Source organism: Scyliorhinus torazame, chromosome 2, assembly GCF_047496885.1.
Source record: "Scyliorhinus torazame isolate Kashiwa2021f chromosome 2, sScyTor2.1, whole genome shotgun sequence".
NCBI lineage: Eukaryota > Metazoa > Chordata > Chondrichthyes > Carcharhiniformes > Scyliorhinidae > Scyliorhinus > Scyliorhinus torazame.
The window spans coordinates 222,603,954-222,621,963 of record NC_092708.1 but is presented as its reverse complement, the minus strand read 5'-3'; the positions used below and the strand labels follow the sequence as shown (position 1 = coordinate 222,621,963).

Here is an 18,010-nt window from a genome sequence, read left to right as displayed (position 1 = left end):
CAGCAGCGGAGCAGGCCCCAGAGGAACAGGAGGCAGCCGCTGAGGACGGAGAGCTGGCTGCCCAACTGGCCGAGGAGGTGGTGCAAAGGAGGCACCAAATGAGGCCTTGTGTGTACAGGCAGCACCTGTCATTCGAAGACCTGCCTGTCCGGACATACAGTCGAAGACTCTGGTTGAGCCGGAGGACAATGAGACACATCTGCCGATCATGGCTTGCAAAGCAACGTGGGGGATGACAACTGCTCCCGGTGGCCATCCAGGTGATTCTCGCCCTGAACTTCTATGCAACGGGGTCCTTCAACGGGTGAGTGTGGACCTGTCCGAATCACTTAGAGCTCGGTGCACAGATACATCTGTGCCATCACGATGGCCCTATATGCTGGTCAGCACAATACATCCATTGCGATGTGGACCGCACCCACCAGAATGACCGGGCAGCGAGGGTCACCGTCATTGCCCAAATGTCCTGGGATCTGGAGATGATCAACAGGATGCATGTCACCCTACAGGCACCTGCAGATGACACGCCGCTCTGCACAAACCAAAAGGGGCTCCCATTGATCAACGTGCAGCTGGTGTGTGATCATCAGATGCGATCATGCACCCGATACCCGGGCAGTATGCACGACGCCTACATCCTGGCGCACTCAACAGTTCCTGGCTTTTCCGAGGCTCACCCCCGGTTGGGGTTTGGATCCTAGGAGTCCGGCTTTATCCTCTGCGGTCGATGCCGATGATGCCTATCTGGAAGCTGCAGACCGACACGGAGACCCACGACAATGACACCCATGCAGCAACCAGGGGAGAAATCGAGCAGTGCGTCGGCATCCTGAAGATGCTGTTCAGATGCCTGGACTGTTCTGGAGGGGCCCATCAGTATGGCACTGAGAGGATCGCACACAACGTGGTGGCATGCTGTGTCTTCCACAGCATCGTGCAGCAGAGCGGCGACGTGCTGGAGGAAGAGGATGAACGTCGGTCCTCGTCCAACGAGGAGGATGCGGGGGAAGCTGAGGATGGGCAGGACAAGGGGCCCGGGCAGGGCGGGAGGCCGCACAATGTGTGCGGCATGGCCAAAGTGCACGAGAGGCTCTGATCACCTCCAAGTTCACTAACTGGTGGGATGGCCAGGGGAACGGATACCGCATCCTACATACCTGCGGCACTACGGGGTGTGGCCTTGGGTTGGCAGGGCCATGGGATGGAGGATGATAACCCGCTCTGCGATGAGCTCTGGTGCTGCACACTGTCTGACTCCCGCCCATGGTAGCACTTCCCACCGTTCACCTGGGTGATCCCTGCATGCGGGCCATTCCATCACATGTTCCCATCGAATCCCTGGGTGGCAGGGGTGTGGGGGATTGGGGTGGGACACCAGAGCGGTGATCACTTAGCCAAGCAAACACCCACCCTCCCCATGCCCTGTCAGCGGCCAGCCCAGACCAGCCAACCTCTCATACCCTTCTGACAGAGCACCAAGGCAGGTTCTAACATGGTGTGACAGCACATGAATGTGACAACATATATACAGATTTGTTCCCTAGCCCCATCACTAAACTGTGCCTTCACCCGTGCCAACTTAACTGGTATCTCCGGGCTACTCCATGGTATGGGGGTGAGAGCAGAGCTGACCCCTGAGACTCCACCGCCACCTGGCGCTGCCAATCCTGGAGGCCCGTTGCTGTCTCAATCAGGATCTGCATGCTCGCAGCCATGGAGCATAGGAAAGGAATCGCCTCCGTCTGGGACTGCGCCACATCAGCCAGTGACTGCGCCATCTCCCTCTGGAATTGGGCCACCTCCCTCTGTGTCTGCACCATGTCAGCCAGTGCCTGGGCAAGGCCATCAATGCTCTCAGCTATGGCCTGCTGTGACTGGGCCATACTCCGGAGCGCCGCTGCAATGTCCAGGTGGCTCTGCCACATGGCTGCCTGTGAGATTGCCACCACCTGCATAGATTGCCCCAGCCCTTGGACACAACACTTGCGGTGTTGGCCTGGGTGGCACGCATGGCCGGCACCACCACCTGCTCCTGCACGTGGTTGGACTCCTCCACCTGCTGGATGCTCGCTGACAACCCCTCATGTAGTCCCTGGCTCTGCAACTGCATCTCCACAATCGACGGGACTGTCCGTTCCAGAAGCCTGAAACTCGTCTGGGTGGCAACTAGTCCCTGGAGTCGCCCCACCCTCTGACCGTCCGCCCCCTCGGGTGTTCCTACCGCCACTTGCTGTACCCGAGCATGTGTATGGTGCGCAGCAGATAGTGTCCTAGGAGCCTCTTCACTAAAGCACCCAATCGAGGTGAGTGTCTCTGGGATGGTGGAGGGTGTTGGAGACAGCTGTGACGGGAAATATGTGCCATCCTCCGACTCGAGCTCCAGGGTATCCTGGGTCTCGGGTTGACGGCTCGCTTCGGTGTCCTTGTCGGAGGGCGGCACCTAGGATTCTGGCTGTGCTTGTGGCTGGGGCGGGGGACTCCGGTTGGGGTTCAACCACCCTCCGGGTGGGGGGGGGTTGTGTAGGGTTACTGGTGTGTGGGACGGAGGTTAGTGCCGGGGGCACAGTGCTGCCTACTCATTCTGGCTATGCTGAGGACATTATACAGTGTCTTCCGGCACTGCTGGCCGGCCCAGACAGTGTTGCTCACGGTGCTGACCGCCTCTGCCACCTGTGCCCCGGCACGGTGAATGGTGGCGGCTGGCAACTCCTTCCCGTGTCGGAGTACAGGGTCGCCTGCCTCTCCTCCATGACAGCTCGCAGGTTGAGTTTGGCATCTGTAAAACGGGATGCCGCTCTCCTCGCTGCCACCTTGTTGGTTGGGATGGTGTGTTTGGGGATTGAAGTGTGCATATGCGGCTGCAGTTTGTCAGCCTGCTAAGTGTCAATCGCGAATCTGGCAAATCCCATACCATTTCCCATTGGAATCGATTGTGATCCACATGGTGCCGGTGCTAGCCCCTTAACAGTAGCTGAATCAGTCCAGGTGCGGCGCCAGTTCTGCTGTTCTAGAAGTCCATAGATCCTGCACTTAGTCTCAGGAACGGAGAATCTCACCGAATATCCTTTGCTTGGTCCATGGTTTGGTTAGGGTGCAGTGGTAGTCAGATGTGACTTTGAGGCCATGTCCAGTTTGTAGTCTATTCGAGTTCTTCACATGCTTTGAGTGAGATTGAAGCCTGGTTGTTGAGTCAGAGACAATGGGAGTGTTTATCTGGTCCCGTCTCCGCTGGGATCATCCAGACATGCGGAATGTCACTGGACTTTTGGCTGGGCCACCGAATATCCCACGGCAGAACCCACCACGATGGGGCTGGAAAATCCCAGCCAACGTATTTATCCGGGAGTGTTTTCTGCCTGAGCTTTCCTCCAGGTTTCAACAATGTTTTGGAGTTGGTGATGTTTGATTCATGGCCAGAGGGGTCTTATAGAGCCATGAGGCGTGTTGCTGAGGATGGGGGTCACTTGAAGGTCACTCTGGCTGGAGAGGTCCAGGTTTCTGTCAATACGACTTATTTCTCTGTTGCTGTGTCCCATTGACTAGAGGAGGAGCAATATTTGAGAGGACTAGTAACCACTGAACTGGGTTTGATCTCAGAGTTCCAGAGATGATCCTCATTACTGAGTGAGGTTGCATGTCTTTGTGTTTGGTGTAACAACTTGAGGCCCTGTGGGTGCACATTACTCAGCTGTCCAGAAGGCAAGAGCTGCAGCAGAAGTACGAAGAACGGTGTTTTTGTTCACCCCAGTTTGTGCCGGTGACTTTGCAGATGATGTCTTTTCATGTCTTGGACTTTTCAGCAGTCTTTCAGAGGTGAGTGGATAAGTGAGGGAATGGTCAAGGGTCAATACAAAATAGGTGGGAGTCTGGTCAGGCTTTGCACTTTTTCTCCACAGAAGGTAATATTTAGGGTGTTGTATGCCATGCGATTTTCAAGGTGCAATGCAGAGACTATGGACTCGGCTGGATTTGGTTGTCGTCTCCACTTACAGAAATAGTCAGCCATTTTTGACAGGTCAGAGTTTAGCTTCCATTCCCTGGAAGGATTTCATTTGAGTTTTAAAACAATTTCGCCGGTGTAAATACATTTTCATGATGATGTGGTGGACATGTCACTTCAGTAGATGTTAGAGTGTCAGTGCCAGAACACTGCTGTGTGAGAAACCATTATTTTGTGTTCTCGGTATTCTGACCTTGTCTTGTAGATATATGGGCGGCACGGTAGCACAGTGGTTAGCACAGTTGCTTCACAGCTCCAGGGTCTCAGGTTCGATTCCCGGCTTGGGTCAGCGTCTGTGCGGAGTCTGCACGTTCTCATCGTGTCTGGGTGGGTTTCCTCCGGGTGCTCCGGTTTCCTCCCACAGTCCAAAGATGTGCAGATTAGGTGGATTGGCCATGCTAAATTGCCTCTTAGTGTCCGAAAGGGTTAGGTTGGGTTACTGGGTTATGGGGATTGGGTGAAGGTGTGGGCTTGGGTGGGGTGCTCTTTCCAAGGGCTGGTGCAGACTCGATGGGCCGAATGGCCTCATTCTGCACTGCAAATTCTATGATTCTATGTATACCTTCATTCATCTGTTTCTCAGAAATATCCAGAATAGTTTGGCACATGGGAGCAGCAGGGACAGTTTGAGCACCTGTCCATATTCCGACACAGATTCTTGGCTGAGGAAAGATCAATGAAACCGACTCCAGTCTTGAGCTTGCGATGAATCCAATCTCCGTGACAGCAAGGACTTAGTCAAGCCAGCCTGATCTTGTGGAAGGGGTAAGTTGGTAATGGGGCGAATAATGATTCTCAAAAGAATGAGTCGCCTCAGGAACTTCTAGGCCGTACAGAGCAGTGACATGGGCCTGTAGCCCTGAGGATTATCTGCTGGCATTCCTGGTTTGGCTATGGCTATTACCATCATCGCATGCCAGATTTGGGGAATGTGACTGCTCTCCATCACAGCTGAAAAGAGTTCCAGCACCCATTGTTTTACCAGTGAGTCAAGATGATGCAGGAAGTCTGGTGGGACACCATCCTTCCCAGCAGCGTTGTCCTTTGTACGTAGAACATACTGTCCAGCCACAACTGGTGTACTGAATCCAGTTCTGAGTACCACACTTTGGGAAGAATGTGATATTAGAGAGGATGAAGAAAAGATTCATGAGAATGGTTCCAGGAATGAGGAACTTCAGTTATGCAGATAAATTAGAGAAGTTAGGACTGTTCGTGGAGAAGTGACGAAGGAGATTTGATAGAGGTGTTCAAAATTATGAGGGGTTTGGGCAGAGTAGATGGGGAGAAACTGTTCCCACAGTGGAAGAACTGTGACACAGGTTAAAGGTAATCGGAAAAAGAAGCAATGGAGAGATGAGGAGGACACCTTTAAAAAAAAATTTAGCGTACCCAATTATTTTTTCCAATTAAGGGGCAATTTAGCATGGCCAATCCACCTATCTTGCACATCTTTTGGGTTGTGGGGGTGAAACCCACACAGACACAGGGAGAATGTGCAAGCTCCACACGGACAGTAACCCAGAGCTGGGATTCGAACCCGGGTCCTCAGCGCCGTAGGCAACAATGCTAACTACTGTGCCACTGCCCCGAGGAGAACATTTGAATGCAGTGAGTGGTTAGGATCTGGAATGCACTGCCAGAGAGTGTGGTAGATGCAGATTCAATTGTGGCTCTCGAGTGAGAATTAGAATGTACAGAGCTACCCGGAGAAGGTGGGAGAGTGGCTCTAGTTGGATTGCTCCTTCAGAGAGACAGCACGGGTGTGACAGATCAAATGGCCTCCTGTGCTGTAACCAATCTAAGATTTGAACAAGAGTTGTAGATAAAGTGGAGCGTTTGTCACTTCCTAATCTAAACTGGATCACAGATGGAACCTGGGTACATGTTACAAAGCCTGGTTCTGTGAATTGACGATGAACCTTCACATCTAAATTAAAATGAATACCTCTGGGGGATTCTTCAGCATATTTGAAATTGTATCACAAATTAGATTAGTCAAGAATGGTGAGGAGTTATAGTGGCTATGGTGCAAACAAGCATTGAAAGCAGAATGGCAAGATTTAAGTGTGAGCAGTATTGAGCATGTGGCTATGATGCAAACAAGCATTGAAAACAGAATGGCAAGATTTAAGTGTGAGCAGTATTGAGCATGTTGGGGTTCTGGTATGAGCAGGAGAAAGTTTAGCTAGTTTTATAATGTGGACTCATCATGAAATATAAATATATAATTAATATTGGCATTTTCATTACTTTTATTGAACAAAATGAGTGGGGTTGGGAATAATTTAAGTAGCCAACATTGTACAAAGAAATTGCTGTCCTTTCATCTGAGAGAAGTAAGCACAATAGACATTACACAACTTTTGAAAAATTACTTTTCAGATAAATTTCAAGTTTTCACGATCGGGACTGGAGCAACAGTGCATGTATATTGATTACAATACTCACCTTTACACTGCACACCCTGTCTAAATAGCCCTTTTAAAAGCTTCTTGCAGTACTGGCAGACAGTGGGCCGGGTGTAAGAATGAATTACAAATGTATGAGGCACTTTAACTTTGGAAAGGAAAATCTTATCCAGTTGAATGGGACGACCAATGTAGGACTGTGAATTTGAGCGTTTCTCTCTTCCAATGAAAGACTCCGATGCTGTCTTCTGCTGTAAGTAGATAATAACGAAACGTCATTTTATTTGCAGTCAGTTCTGTAACAGATTAGAAAGATTTTTGAAAAATATGCAGCACATATTGAGCAACAGCTAAATAGTTATTTATATGATCGTGAATAAATTGCAAATCGGCAGTATGTGTACATCAATTAGGATTCACCTAATTACTCAGGAAGATTAGAGACATTTTTATTCTTTGCCACCTATTTTTTCTTGTACTATTAAATGGCAATTTGCACTTTGATTGGCTTAAGTTTGTAAACCAATTGGCTGAGCTATAAGACAGTATTATAGAGGATGGAAAGACATACTGTTGAGTCAGTTTTTAAAGTGCTTTGGAAAGTGAGGGTTAAGCAAGTATTTCCAATGTGCAGTTATGGAAATAAGATTGTACTTGAGCACTATCATTTAGGTTAAATCATAAAATGAATATATGATCTCTATACTATCTGACTGAATCAGAGATGTGATTGTCATTTTCGATTAGTAATATCACAGCAGTGATAATGTGTGCCTGAATTTTAAAATACTGTTTGATCTGACATTTTCTTTGAATTCTAAAACATTTGCACTCTGTTTTCTCAGTTTCCGGCAGATGCTACAAGCACACCTATTATGCAACTTAAATACTAATGTATTGAACTCACAGTATGTTGGTATTTATACCACAAGTGTGAGGGTAGATTGCTGAATAACAAATGCTGACATTTGCATAATTTATTCGACTGGGGAATGGAATTGCTTATCCTGCCACTCATTCCTTTAGTAACCACCCCACAACTAATTCCATAGATGTATTTTAATAAACTGCTTTTTAATAATACGATCAAGGTGTCGCCTACTCCTAATTTAAATTTGTTTAATTTGAATTATCCAGTAACTGACAAATTAATTAAACCAACAAAATTGGAGCTGATGGCTAATTAATTGCTTTTCCACTCAAAAAAACCTTTCAATTAAAGGTAGTTGACTACTTTAAATTTCTACCTCTGTGCCTCACTGGGACTTAATTATTGAGGGATATGTGTGCGCACACACATACACACCTTGCGGCACCATTGGTAAGGTTGAGTAAAGGTCTATCTTTTCCCTTCAGCTTTGTGTTTAGCAGCATTCGACATATCCCAAAACATGGAATGTGGTTTCAAAATCTTCAGTCTCACAAGACTCCAGGCAAATAAAAGTTATTCTATTTTTGTGACAAATTAAAATGATGTTCACAGCCAATGTCCCATATTTGTACTTTCAACCCTGTTTTGTAACATTGCAATCAGTCTTCCAAAATTACTTAAAAATCTTGGGAGATGTTGAACTCGTGAATCACTTCATTATAATTAAATATCCCTAACTGAGATGCATAAACATATAAGAAACCTTTCCTAACAATTCTCAATAAGTAATGATTGAACCTTGAATTTTTGTCACAAAGGGAACTGCCGCATACTACCCAAGATTTATCATTCATGAATTATTTGGTATCATTAATTGAAGAATCAATTATTGGATGTTGAATATCTACAAGATCTATTCCTGCGGTTAATGTATCATCTGGTACAAAGTTATATGAATTGTTTGTCCTCTGTAACTACTTGTATAGGTAGCAGATATTAACTTGTACATATCTCAGTGTTAGAGGAGACTGAAGCAAGAAGGAGAAAGTAAAACCCATATTGGAAATACACAGAAAGGAGAGCCAGAAGTGAGGGGATAGTTTAATGCAGACATTGAATGTTTAGGTTCACAAACTGGGGTTAGAAATGTCACGTCACATCACCACCAGTTTTAAAATTCACTTTCAACTATTTGCTTCAGAGTAATCAAAATGTTAATTATTTGGTTTCTAGCCATTGTATATAATGGAATATTTCACAGGAGAGTGAGTTCCAAAGGCACGAGTGGTCGAATCTCTAACACCAATGAAGAGGAAAGCTTTACATTCTCTGAGCCTCCATGTTAAATTGTAAGGGCTTGTTTAGCACAGTGGGCTAAACAGCTGGCTTGTAATGCAGAACAATGCCAGCATCTCTGGTTCAATTCCCGTACCAGCCTCCCCGAACAGGCGCCGGAATGTGGCGACTGGGGGCTTTTCACAGTAACTTCATTGAAACCTACTTGTGACAATCAGCGATTATTATTATTCTAACTTTGAAATTTGTCTCTTTTTCAGTTGATAATATTTCATATGCAATTTATGTTTTTTTTTAAAGGGTAGTGTTAGGTTTATTGTATACAGGCGGGATTTTCTGCGCAACCTGCCACCATTTTTCAGCGTTGGAGGTCTCCTGGTCCCGCCAATGTCAACGGGATTTCCCATTGAATGCACCCCTCATCACCGGGAAACCCGAGGCGGGGGTATGCCGTCGGTGGGACCAGAATATCCCACCGGCATGAACAATAGGTAAGTTCCAGCCCACATATTGGGCAGGATTCTCCATCTCGGGACATCCAGAATGCGTTCCCCAAAACGACAGAGAATCGGGTGTTGGGGCAAAATTGGGATCGGCGTACACCATGTTCTGACCCCTCGATGGTGGCATGAATGGATTTCATCCCGCACGCCAGCAGGAGCATGGAAATAAATGCAAATGGGTCGTAATGACCCATTTGCATCTATTTAACAGGCCCGATGCCCTGTGCTCCGCCCTCCCATGATTCTCCAGTTCCTGTGACTGGGAATCACGTGGGCAAGGTTCACTTGTGGTTTCAGCAATTGGGAACTTGACAGGTGAACCTCGTGGTGGGGCAAGGAGACAACTGCCCCCTTGGTACACCAGGAGGTCCACTATACCAGAACCACAATGGTAGAGAACATCCAAGCTCATCCCCCCCCCCCACACAGCAAATGAGCCCAAATCCTCCCCCGCCCCACAGCAGCCTCCAAATCCCGATTGCCTGGGTGCCCCCTCCACCCCGCCACCTCCCCCCTCACAGGGACCCCTATAATAGGGGAACCCCCTACGGGGACCCCTGTAATAGGGAGACACACCACAGGGACCCTGTAATAGGGGGACACACCATTGGGACCCTTGTGATTGGGGACCCCACACAGGGACCCACTGCCTAAAGAAATTCCCTCCACAGATTGACCTAAACACAGACAGCCCCCCCCTCCAGAAAAGGGAGGCTAGAGCCAGTCCAGACAGGGGCAGTGCTAAGCATTATCTCTGTAATACTTACTGTTATAATCTGCCTGCTTACCATTGGCTGGGGACTAATGACAGTCCCACAATCCTGTGGGAGTATGAGCTTCCCCAATGAGGGGAGGCGGAGAAATCATTAGCAGACTCCCTGTATAAATAAAGCTGGCCAGTTTGGAACCAGCAGGAGGGGGTGAGCAGCAAGCAAAGTTATTGCTGCTGTTGTGTATATATATATATGTTATTGTAAATAAATGTTATTTCTTTGTATCCTTTAAACTTGTGCTGGATTCTTCGTGGCCCTCACAAAACTGGCGACAAGGGTTAAAGTGGATAGCTGTCTACACTGATGAAGCCACTTCCCTGGATTTTTGTTGGATACAGGTTGGAAGTTGTTTTCTATTACACCTTGCCTCTGTACAGATGTTTGGGTGTTTTTGATGCTGCGCTGGAAAGCTGGAACCAGTGCGCACAATGGATGCGTTACTATTTCCCCGCAAACAATATGACCGAAAACGAGCGGCAGGTGGTCATATTGCTCACCGCCTGCGGTCTGCATACGTTTGGGGTGATTAGGAGCCTTACGTACACAGCTGCGCCGGACACCAAAACGTTTGATGAACTTGTGAATTTAGTGGGGCAACATTTTAACCCAACCCCATCCACCATAGTCCAATGTTACCGGTTTAATACCGCTGAGAGGACCCCAGGAGAATCCCTTGCCGACTTTCTATCCATGCTACGCAGGATTGCGGAGTACTGTGACTATGGTGAGACTTTGTCAGAAATGTTACGCGACCGTTTGGTTTGCGGTATTAACAATGCGGCCACCCAGAGAAAGTTGTTAGCGGAGCCAACATTGACTTTTCAACAGGCCATTCAAATAGTATTGTCCAGAGAGAGCGCAGAACGAGGAGTGCAGGAGCTACAGGGAATGGAGGTGAATACCTTGGGGCGCAACCCCTTCCGCCCGAAAACGTCCCCCCCCGCACTCCTGCGGTACCTTGGGCGAGGCGACGTCCGGATCGACGCCAGTGGCCGTCGGACATTCCTACCCGAAGGGAGCCTTCTCCAGAACCAATGGATGAGGAGCCATGTCCGTGTCAGACTTATAGGTGCCGACCCCGTCGCGGACGCCGGTCCTGGGGGCGCCAGAGGCGCCGTCGTTCCGACCGAAACTGGGACCAGCCCAGGGGCCGTACCTTCCATTTGGATGAACCTGCAGCGTCTACTCCTGAGGATGTGGAGACAGAGGAGGACTGCCAGCAGCTGCATTGTGTGGCAGCTCCCCGTGTGGCCCCCATTAAGGTGACAGTACGGGTCAATGGTCACCCGCTTCAGATGGAGTTGGACACTGGCGCAGCGGTCTCCGTGATCGCCCAGAGGACATTTAACCGCATCAAGCAGGGTATACAGACCCTGACATAACCGACACACAGGCCAGGTTGGCCACCGATACGGGGGAACAATTGGATATTGCAGGAACGACGATGACCCCTGTTGTTTATGGACGCCAGGAGGGGCGTTTCCATTTATCGTGGTGCGCGGCCATGGGCCCAGCCTGTTGGGTCGGGACTGGTTGCGCCATTCGCGGTTGCAGTGGCAGTACATCCTCCAAACAGTTTCTGGAGGTTTGACTGAGGTGCTAGGACGATACCTAGATGTATTCCAGCCCGGTTTGGGGAAAATAAAAGGGGCCGTAGCCTGTATCCAAGTCGAACCAGGAGCCACGCCGCGCTATTTCCGGGCGCGCCCGGTGCCTTACGCCTTGCTCGAGAAGGTAGAAGGGGAGCTCACTCGTTTGGAGACTTTGGGTATTATCAGGCCTGTCCATTTCGCTGACTGGGCAGCACCAATTGTACCTGTAATGAAGCCAGATGCCACAGTTCACTTGTGTGGCAACTATAAACTTAATGAATACGGCTTCCCGACTCAACTGATATCCAATGCCTCGCATAGAGGATCTCTACGCGAAGCTTGTAGGCGGACTCTCATTCACAAAATTAGATATGAGTCACGCCTACCTACAGTTGGAGCTGGACCCTGCCTCGTGACCATATGTAACGATCAATACACACCGGGGCCTATATGAATAAACACGTTTGCCCTTTGGAGTATCCTCTGCCTGCGCTATTTTTCAACGCGATATGGAGGGCATTTTGAGAGGTTTACCGTGTGTCGCTGTCTACTTAGATGACGTTTTGATCACAGGGACGTCGGAGCAGGAACCTTTGGACAATCTGGAGGCTGTCCTTAGATGTTTTTCGGAGGCTGGAGTCCGTTTATGTCGCACAAAGTGCGTCTTTCAGGAGAAGGAAGTAATCTACCTGTATTATTGGGTGGACTGCGAAGGTTTGCACCCCGTCGCAGAGAAGGTGTGCGCGATTCTACAGGCCCCCGCCCTGACTGACACTTTGCATCTTCGTTCTTTTCTCGGCCTCGTAAACTATTACGGGATGTTCCTCCCCAATCTGGCAACAACGCTGGCCCCATTGCGCCTTCTGCTAAAGAAAAATCACACCTGGGTTTGGGGTCAGCCGCAAGAAACCGCTTTCCGGCGGGTAAAACAACAACTGTCGTCGTCTGGGTTACTAACCCACTATGATCCTGGAAAGCCTTTGCTCGTCACATGTGATGCATCCCCGTATGGTGTTGGGGCCGTCCTGTCCCACAAGATGGAGAATGAGGCCGAGCGGCCGATAGCTTTCGCCTCCCGCACATTGACTGCAGCGGTAAAAAAGTACGCGCAGATCGAGAAGGAGGGCCTGGCAGTGGTCTTTGAGGTGAAACGTTGCCACCAGTACGTGTATGGCCGCCATTTCACTATCGTGACTGATCATAAGCCTCTGCTGGGACTTTTCAGAGAGGCTAAGCCAATACCACCCATTGCTTCCGCACGGATCCAGCGCTGGGCTTTGTTACTCGCTGCATACGAGTATTCTCTGGAGCACAAACCAGGAACGCAGATAGCGAATGCCAACGCACTGAGCCGATTGCCTTTATCGGCCGGCCCCATGTTGACCCCCACGACAGGTGAGGTGGTTGCAACCCTAAATTTTATGGACACCTTGCCTGTCACGGCATCACAGATCCGTGAGTGGACCCAGACGGAGCCAGTCCTGTCAAGGGTTCGGCACATAGTCCTGTATGGTGGGCAGCATAGACAGCTCCCAGGCGAGTTGCGGGCATTTTCCTCCAAGCTGTCAGAATTCAGCGTGGAAGACGGCATCCTCTTGTGGGGGACGCGTGTGATTGTACCGGAAAAAGGACAGGAGCTGATACTAAGAGACTTGCACAATGGGCATCCAGGTGTGACCAAAATGAAATGTTGGCCCGGAGTTATGTTTGGTGGCCAGGCCTCGACACCGACATTGAGAAGGTGGCCCAAAACTGCTCCATTTGCCAGGAGCATCAGAAGCTTCCGCCGGCCGCGCCCCTACATCACTGGGAATGGCCAGGGCGGCCTTGGATGCGGATTTCGCCGGCCCTTTCCAAGGATCCATGTTCCTTTTATTAATCGACGCCCAGTATAAATGGCTAAAAGTGCATAAGATGCTAGGCACAACGTCCTGCGCAACAATTGAGAAGATGCGTTTGTCTTTTAGTACGCATGGCCTCCCCGAGATGCTGGTCACGGATAACGGCACTCCATTCACCAGTGAGGAGTTTGCGAGGTTCATGAAGATGAACGGCATACGCCATGTCCGCACTGACCCTTACCACCCGGCTTCAAATGGGTTGGCGGAGCGCGCAGTGCAGACATTCAAACGAGGCCTAAAGAAGCAGTCTTCTGGGTTCATGGACACGAGACTAGCTCGCTTTTTGTTTTCGTATATGACCACCCCCCCATGCAGTGACTGGGATAGCTCCCGCAGAACTCCTAATGGGCCGCAGACTTCGCACCCGCCTTAGCATGGTTTTCCCGGACATTGGCGCAAAAGTATGCCGCACACAAAAACGGCAGGGACAGGGTTTTTCTCGGCATCGGCCAATTCGGCAGTTTGCGCCCGGTGACCCAGTGATCGTTCGCAATTGTGCTGGTGGTGCCCAGTGGGTCCCTGGCATAATCTTTCGCCAAATGGGCTCTATATCTTACCAGGTGCAAGCCCAGGGTCGTCTCCAGCGCAAATATGTAGACCACGTTCGGACCAGAAGACTATCCCTTCCAAAGATTCCCCGCCCCCAAAGCTCATTTCTACAGCCACAGAGAGCAGAGACAATGGAAAGTAGTCCTCACAATCTTCCTCTGGTGCCTCACTCTCACCTGCGCAGGTCATAGAACATAGAACGATACAGCGCAGTACAGGCCCTTCGGCCCACGATGTTGCACCGAAACAAAAGCCATCTAACCTACACTATGCCATTATCATCCATATGCTTATCCAATAAACTTTTAAATGCCCTCAATGTTGGCGAGTTCACTACTGCTGCAGGTAGGGCATTCCACGGCCTCACCACTCTTTGCATAAAGAACCTACCTCTGACCTCTGTCCTATATCTAATACCCCTCAGTTTAAAGCTATGTCCCCTCGTGCCAGCCATTTCCATCCGCGGGAGAAGGCTCTCACTGTCCACCCTATCTAACCCACTGATCATTTTGTATGCCTGTATTAAGTCTCCTCTTAACCTTCTTCTCTCTAATGAAAACAACCTCAAGTCCATCAGCCTTTCCTCATAAGATTTTCCCTCCATACCAGGCAACATCCTGGTAAATCTCCTCTGCACCCGCTCCAAAGCCTCCACGTCCTTCCTATAATGCGGTGACCAGAACTGTACGCAATACTCCAAATGCAGCCGTACCAGAGTTTTGTACAGCTGCAACATGACCTCCTGACTCCGGAACTCAATCCCTCTACCAATAAAGGCCAACACTCCATAGGCCTTCTTCACAACCCTATCAACCTGGGTGGCAACTTTCAGGGATCTATGTTCATGGACACCTAGATCCCTCTGCTCATCCACACTTCCAAGAACTTTACCATTAGCCAAATATTCCGCATTCCTGTTATTCCTTCCAAAGTGAATCACCTCACACTTCTCTACATTAAACTCCATTTGCCACCTCTCAGCCCAGCTCTGCAGCTTATCTATGTCCCTCTGTAACCTGCTACATCCTTCCACACTGTCGACAACACCACTGACTTTAGTGTCGTCTGCAAATTTACTCACCTACCCTTCTGCGCCTTCCTCTAGGTCATTGATAAAAATGACAAACGGCAACGGCCCCAGAACAGATCCTTGTGGTACGCCACTTGTAACTGAACTACATTCTGAACATTTCCCATCAACCACCACCCTCTGTCTTCTTTCAGCTAGCCAATTTCTGATCCACATCTCTAAATCACCCTCAATCCCCAGCCTCCGTATTTTCTGCAATAGCCTACCGTGGGGAACCTTATCAAACGCTTTACTGAAATCCATATACACCACATCAACTGCTCTACCCTCGTCTACCTGTTCAGTCACCTTTTCAAAGAACTCGATAAGGTTTGTGAGGCATGACCTACCCTTTACAAAGCCATGCTGACTATCCCTGATCATATTATTCCTATCTAGATGATTATAAATCTTGTCTCTTATAATCCCCTCCAAGACTTTACCCACTACAGACGTGAGGCTCACCGGTCTATAGTTGCCGGGGTTGTCTCTGCTCCCCTTTTTGAACAAAGGGACCACATTTGCTATCCTCCAGTCCTCTGGCACTATTCCTGTAGCCAATGATGACATAAAAATCAAAGCCAAAGGTCCAGCAATCTCTTCCCTGGCCTCCCAGAGAATCCTAGGATAAATCCCATCAGGCCCCGGGGACTTATCTATTTTCAGCCTGTCCAGAATTGCCATCACCTCTTCCCTACGTACCTCAATGCCATCTATTCTAATAGCCTGGGTCTCCGCATTCTCCTCCACAACATTATCTTTTTCCTGAGGTCGTTACAGAACTGCGTGCAGATAGAGACGCCGAGATGATGAAGGCAGTAGACTCTGACTCAGAGATGGAGTCACAGGGCGCATCAGAGGGGGAATCCTCGGGCCCAAGGGCCGCGGATGTACAACCGTTACGCCGTTCATCACGGACACGCCGGTCTCCGTCTCGTTACACGCCGCCCGATCCAGCGCCTCATGCAAATGGTATCCGGCCTGCGGCTAAACGAGTCTGACGGCCTCCTTCACAATGGTCTTCGGTGGATTCCTTGGACTTTGGGGGGGAGGGATGTTATAACCTGCCTGCTTACCATTGGCTGGGGACTAATGGCAATCCCACAATCCTGTGGGAGTATGAGCTTCCCCAATGAGGGGGGGGGAGGAGAAATCATTAGCAGACTCCCTGCATAAATAAAGCTGGCCAGTTTGGAACCAAGCAAAGTTGTTGCTGCTGTTGTGTATATATATATGTTATTGTAAATAAATGTTATTTCTTTGTATCCTTAAAACTCGTGCTGGATTCTTCGTGGCCCTCACAAAACTTACCTTGCAGCTCCACGTGCCCATTCCTTGAAGGTGAGCAGCTGTGCCTGTGTCTGATTCAACAGATCCACTGTCTGCAATTCATTCATGGCTTTCGAGTAGTGGTTTGTAATTGACAGCTCATAAAACCACCTGCAGCTTTGATACATTCATATTCCTTCACTCTTAATGGCCTAAGTGGTGAAGCCCAAATGTTTGTAAACATTGACTACATCAAAGAGAGGTAAGTGCAGTGAAATCCGAGTGATTAAAATGCACATGGTGCGCTTTCATCTCTGAGTTGTGGTGATCTTCAGGTTAATTTACCACCAGTCAGCTCTCTCCCTCAAAGGGGAAAGCAGCCTATGGTCATCTGCGTCTATGACAACTTTACCTTTACCTTACCCTTATTGGTGATACATAATGTAACTCTGGAAACAAACAACTGTAATGACACGTTGCATTGATTGGACAGAATGGAAAAAAAGTCATGTTGGGAGTGAAAATGAATCATTCTTGTTATAGACAGGTGAATCAGTTGTAGTTTTTTAAAAAATACTACAAGAACTTGCCTATCATAAACCCAGGGGGCAGGATTCTCTGTCCCGCTGTACCCGTTTCCTGGTGCAGCGCACCTCCGCCGGCAGCGGGATCCTCCATCCTGCCAGCCGGCCAATGGGGTTTCCCATTGTGGGCGCCCCCATGCCATCGGGAAATCCGCAGGCGTGAGTGAGCTGCCAGCGAAACAGAGGATCCCACCTCCAGAGAATCCAGCCCAGGGTGTCCAAAAATGTCTTACGACCAATGAAATACTTTATGAAGTGGAGTTACTGATGTAAAAAACATGGCAATCAATTTCTACACCGCAGGGTGCCATGAATAGCAATTAGGTGAATGAGCAGACACTTGGATTGCAATGTTGGATGAGGGATAAATATTGGGCAGGACACTGGAGAGAACTTTTCCACAACTGTTTTACATCCACTTGAGACCAGATGGGGCCTCAGTTTAATATCTTATGCAAAAGACAGAAATTCCAACCGTGCTGCACTCAATACAGCAGTGTCAGCTTGGCTTGGACCCTGAAAACCTTTTACAGTCCTGCCTATTGATCAAATGTCAAAATCCTGCAACTCCCTTCTCGACTGCACTGTGGGTACATCTACACTGCAGTTCAAGAAGCTCAGAGCCACCTTCTCAAAGGTAATTCGGGATGGTCAACAAAGGTTGATCTTGTCAGTGGGGTTCAAAACTCATCAACAACAAAAAAGATGCTTCTGGGCAAAATGTATTGATTCTCCAACCCCTCTGTATTGGATAATGATTTAATGAACTGGAAACAATCTCTGGTGTATTTACTGAACAGTTGCTTGTAATCTCCATCAGCTGTTAGCAACCAGGGAAGCAGTCAGAAAGTGGAGACTTCAGCAGCCTCAATCAGCTGCTCCTGGAATAACAAAAATGGATGAAAAGGGCTTTCACTGGCCATTATTTGTATCAGATGGATTCCTATTAACTGAGACATTTTGCATTATAGTGAGGCAATCAGTTCCTCAGGTGAACATTTAACAGTACTTTAATCTAAATTTAACAAGGCGTGAACAATTTAATGAATTGCCCACAATAGCCAGGGTGCTTTATCTCTTATCCATGAAGGCTGCCTTTGTAATTGAATTCCAAGGTAATGATAAATAATTATCATCATTTGCCCAATATAGGTAGCTACCCGGATAAATAGGGACAATGTAGGTGACGAGG

The 18,010-nt window shown here is 48.7% G+C and overlaps 1 protein-coding gene across 1 annotated transcript in view; it reads right to left on the bottom strand.

Annotated features, from left to right (window-relative positions):
- Positions 1-18,010, bottom strand: part of prkd1 (protein kinase D1) — a 575,159-nt gene that overhangs the window by 117,864 nt on the left and 439,285 nt on the right. The window contains exon 5 of the mRNA XM_072484262.1: positions 6,452-6,662. Coding sequence (XP_072340363.1) covers positions 6,452-6,662 — 211 coding nt within the window. The remainder of the gene's footprint in view (positions 1-6,451; positions 6,663-18,010) is intronic.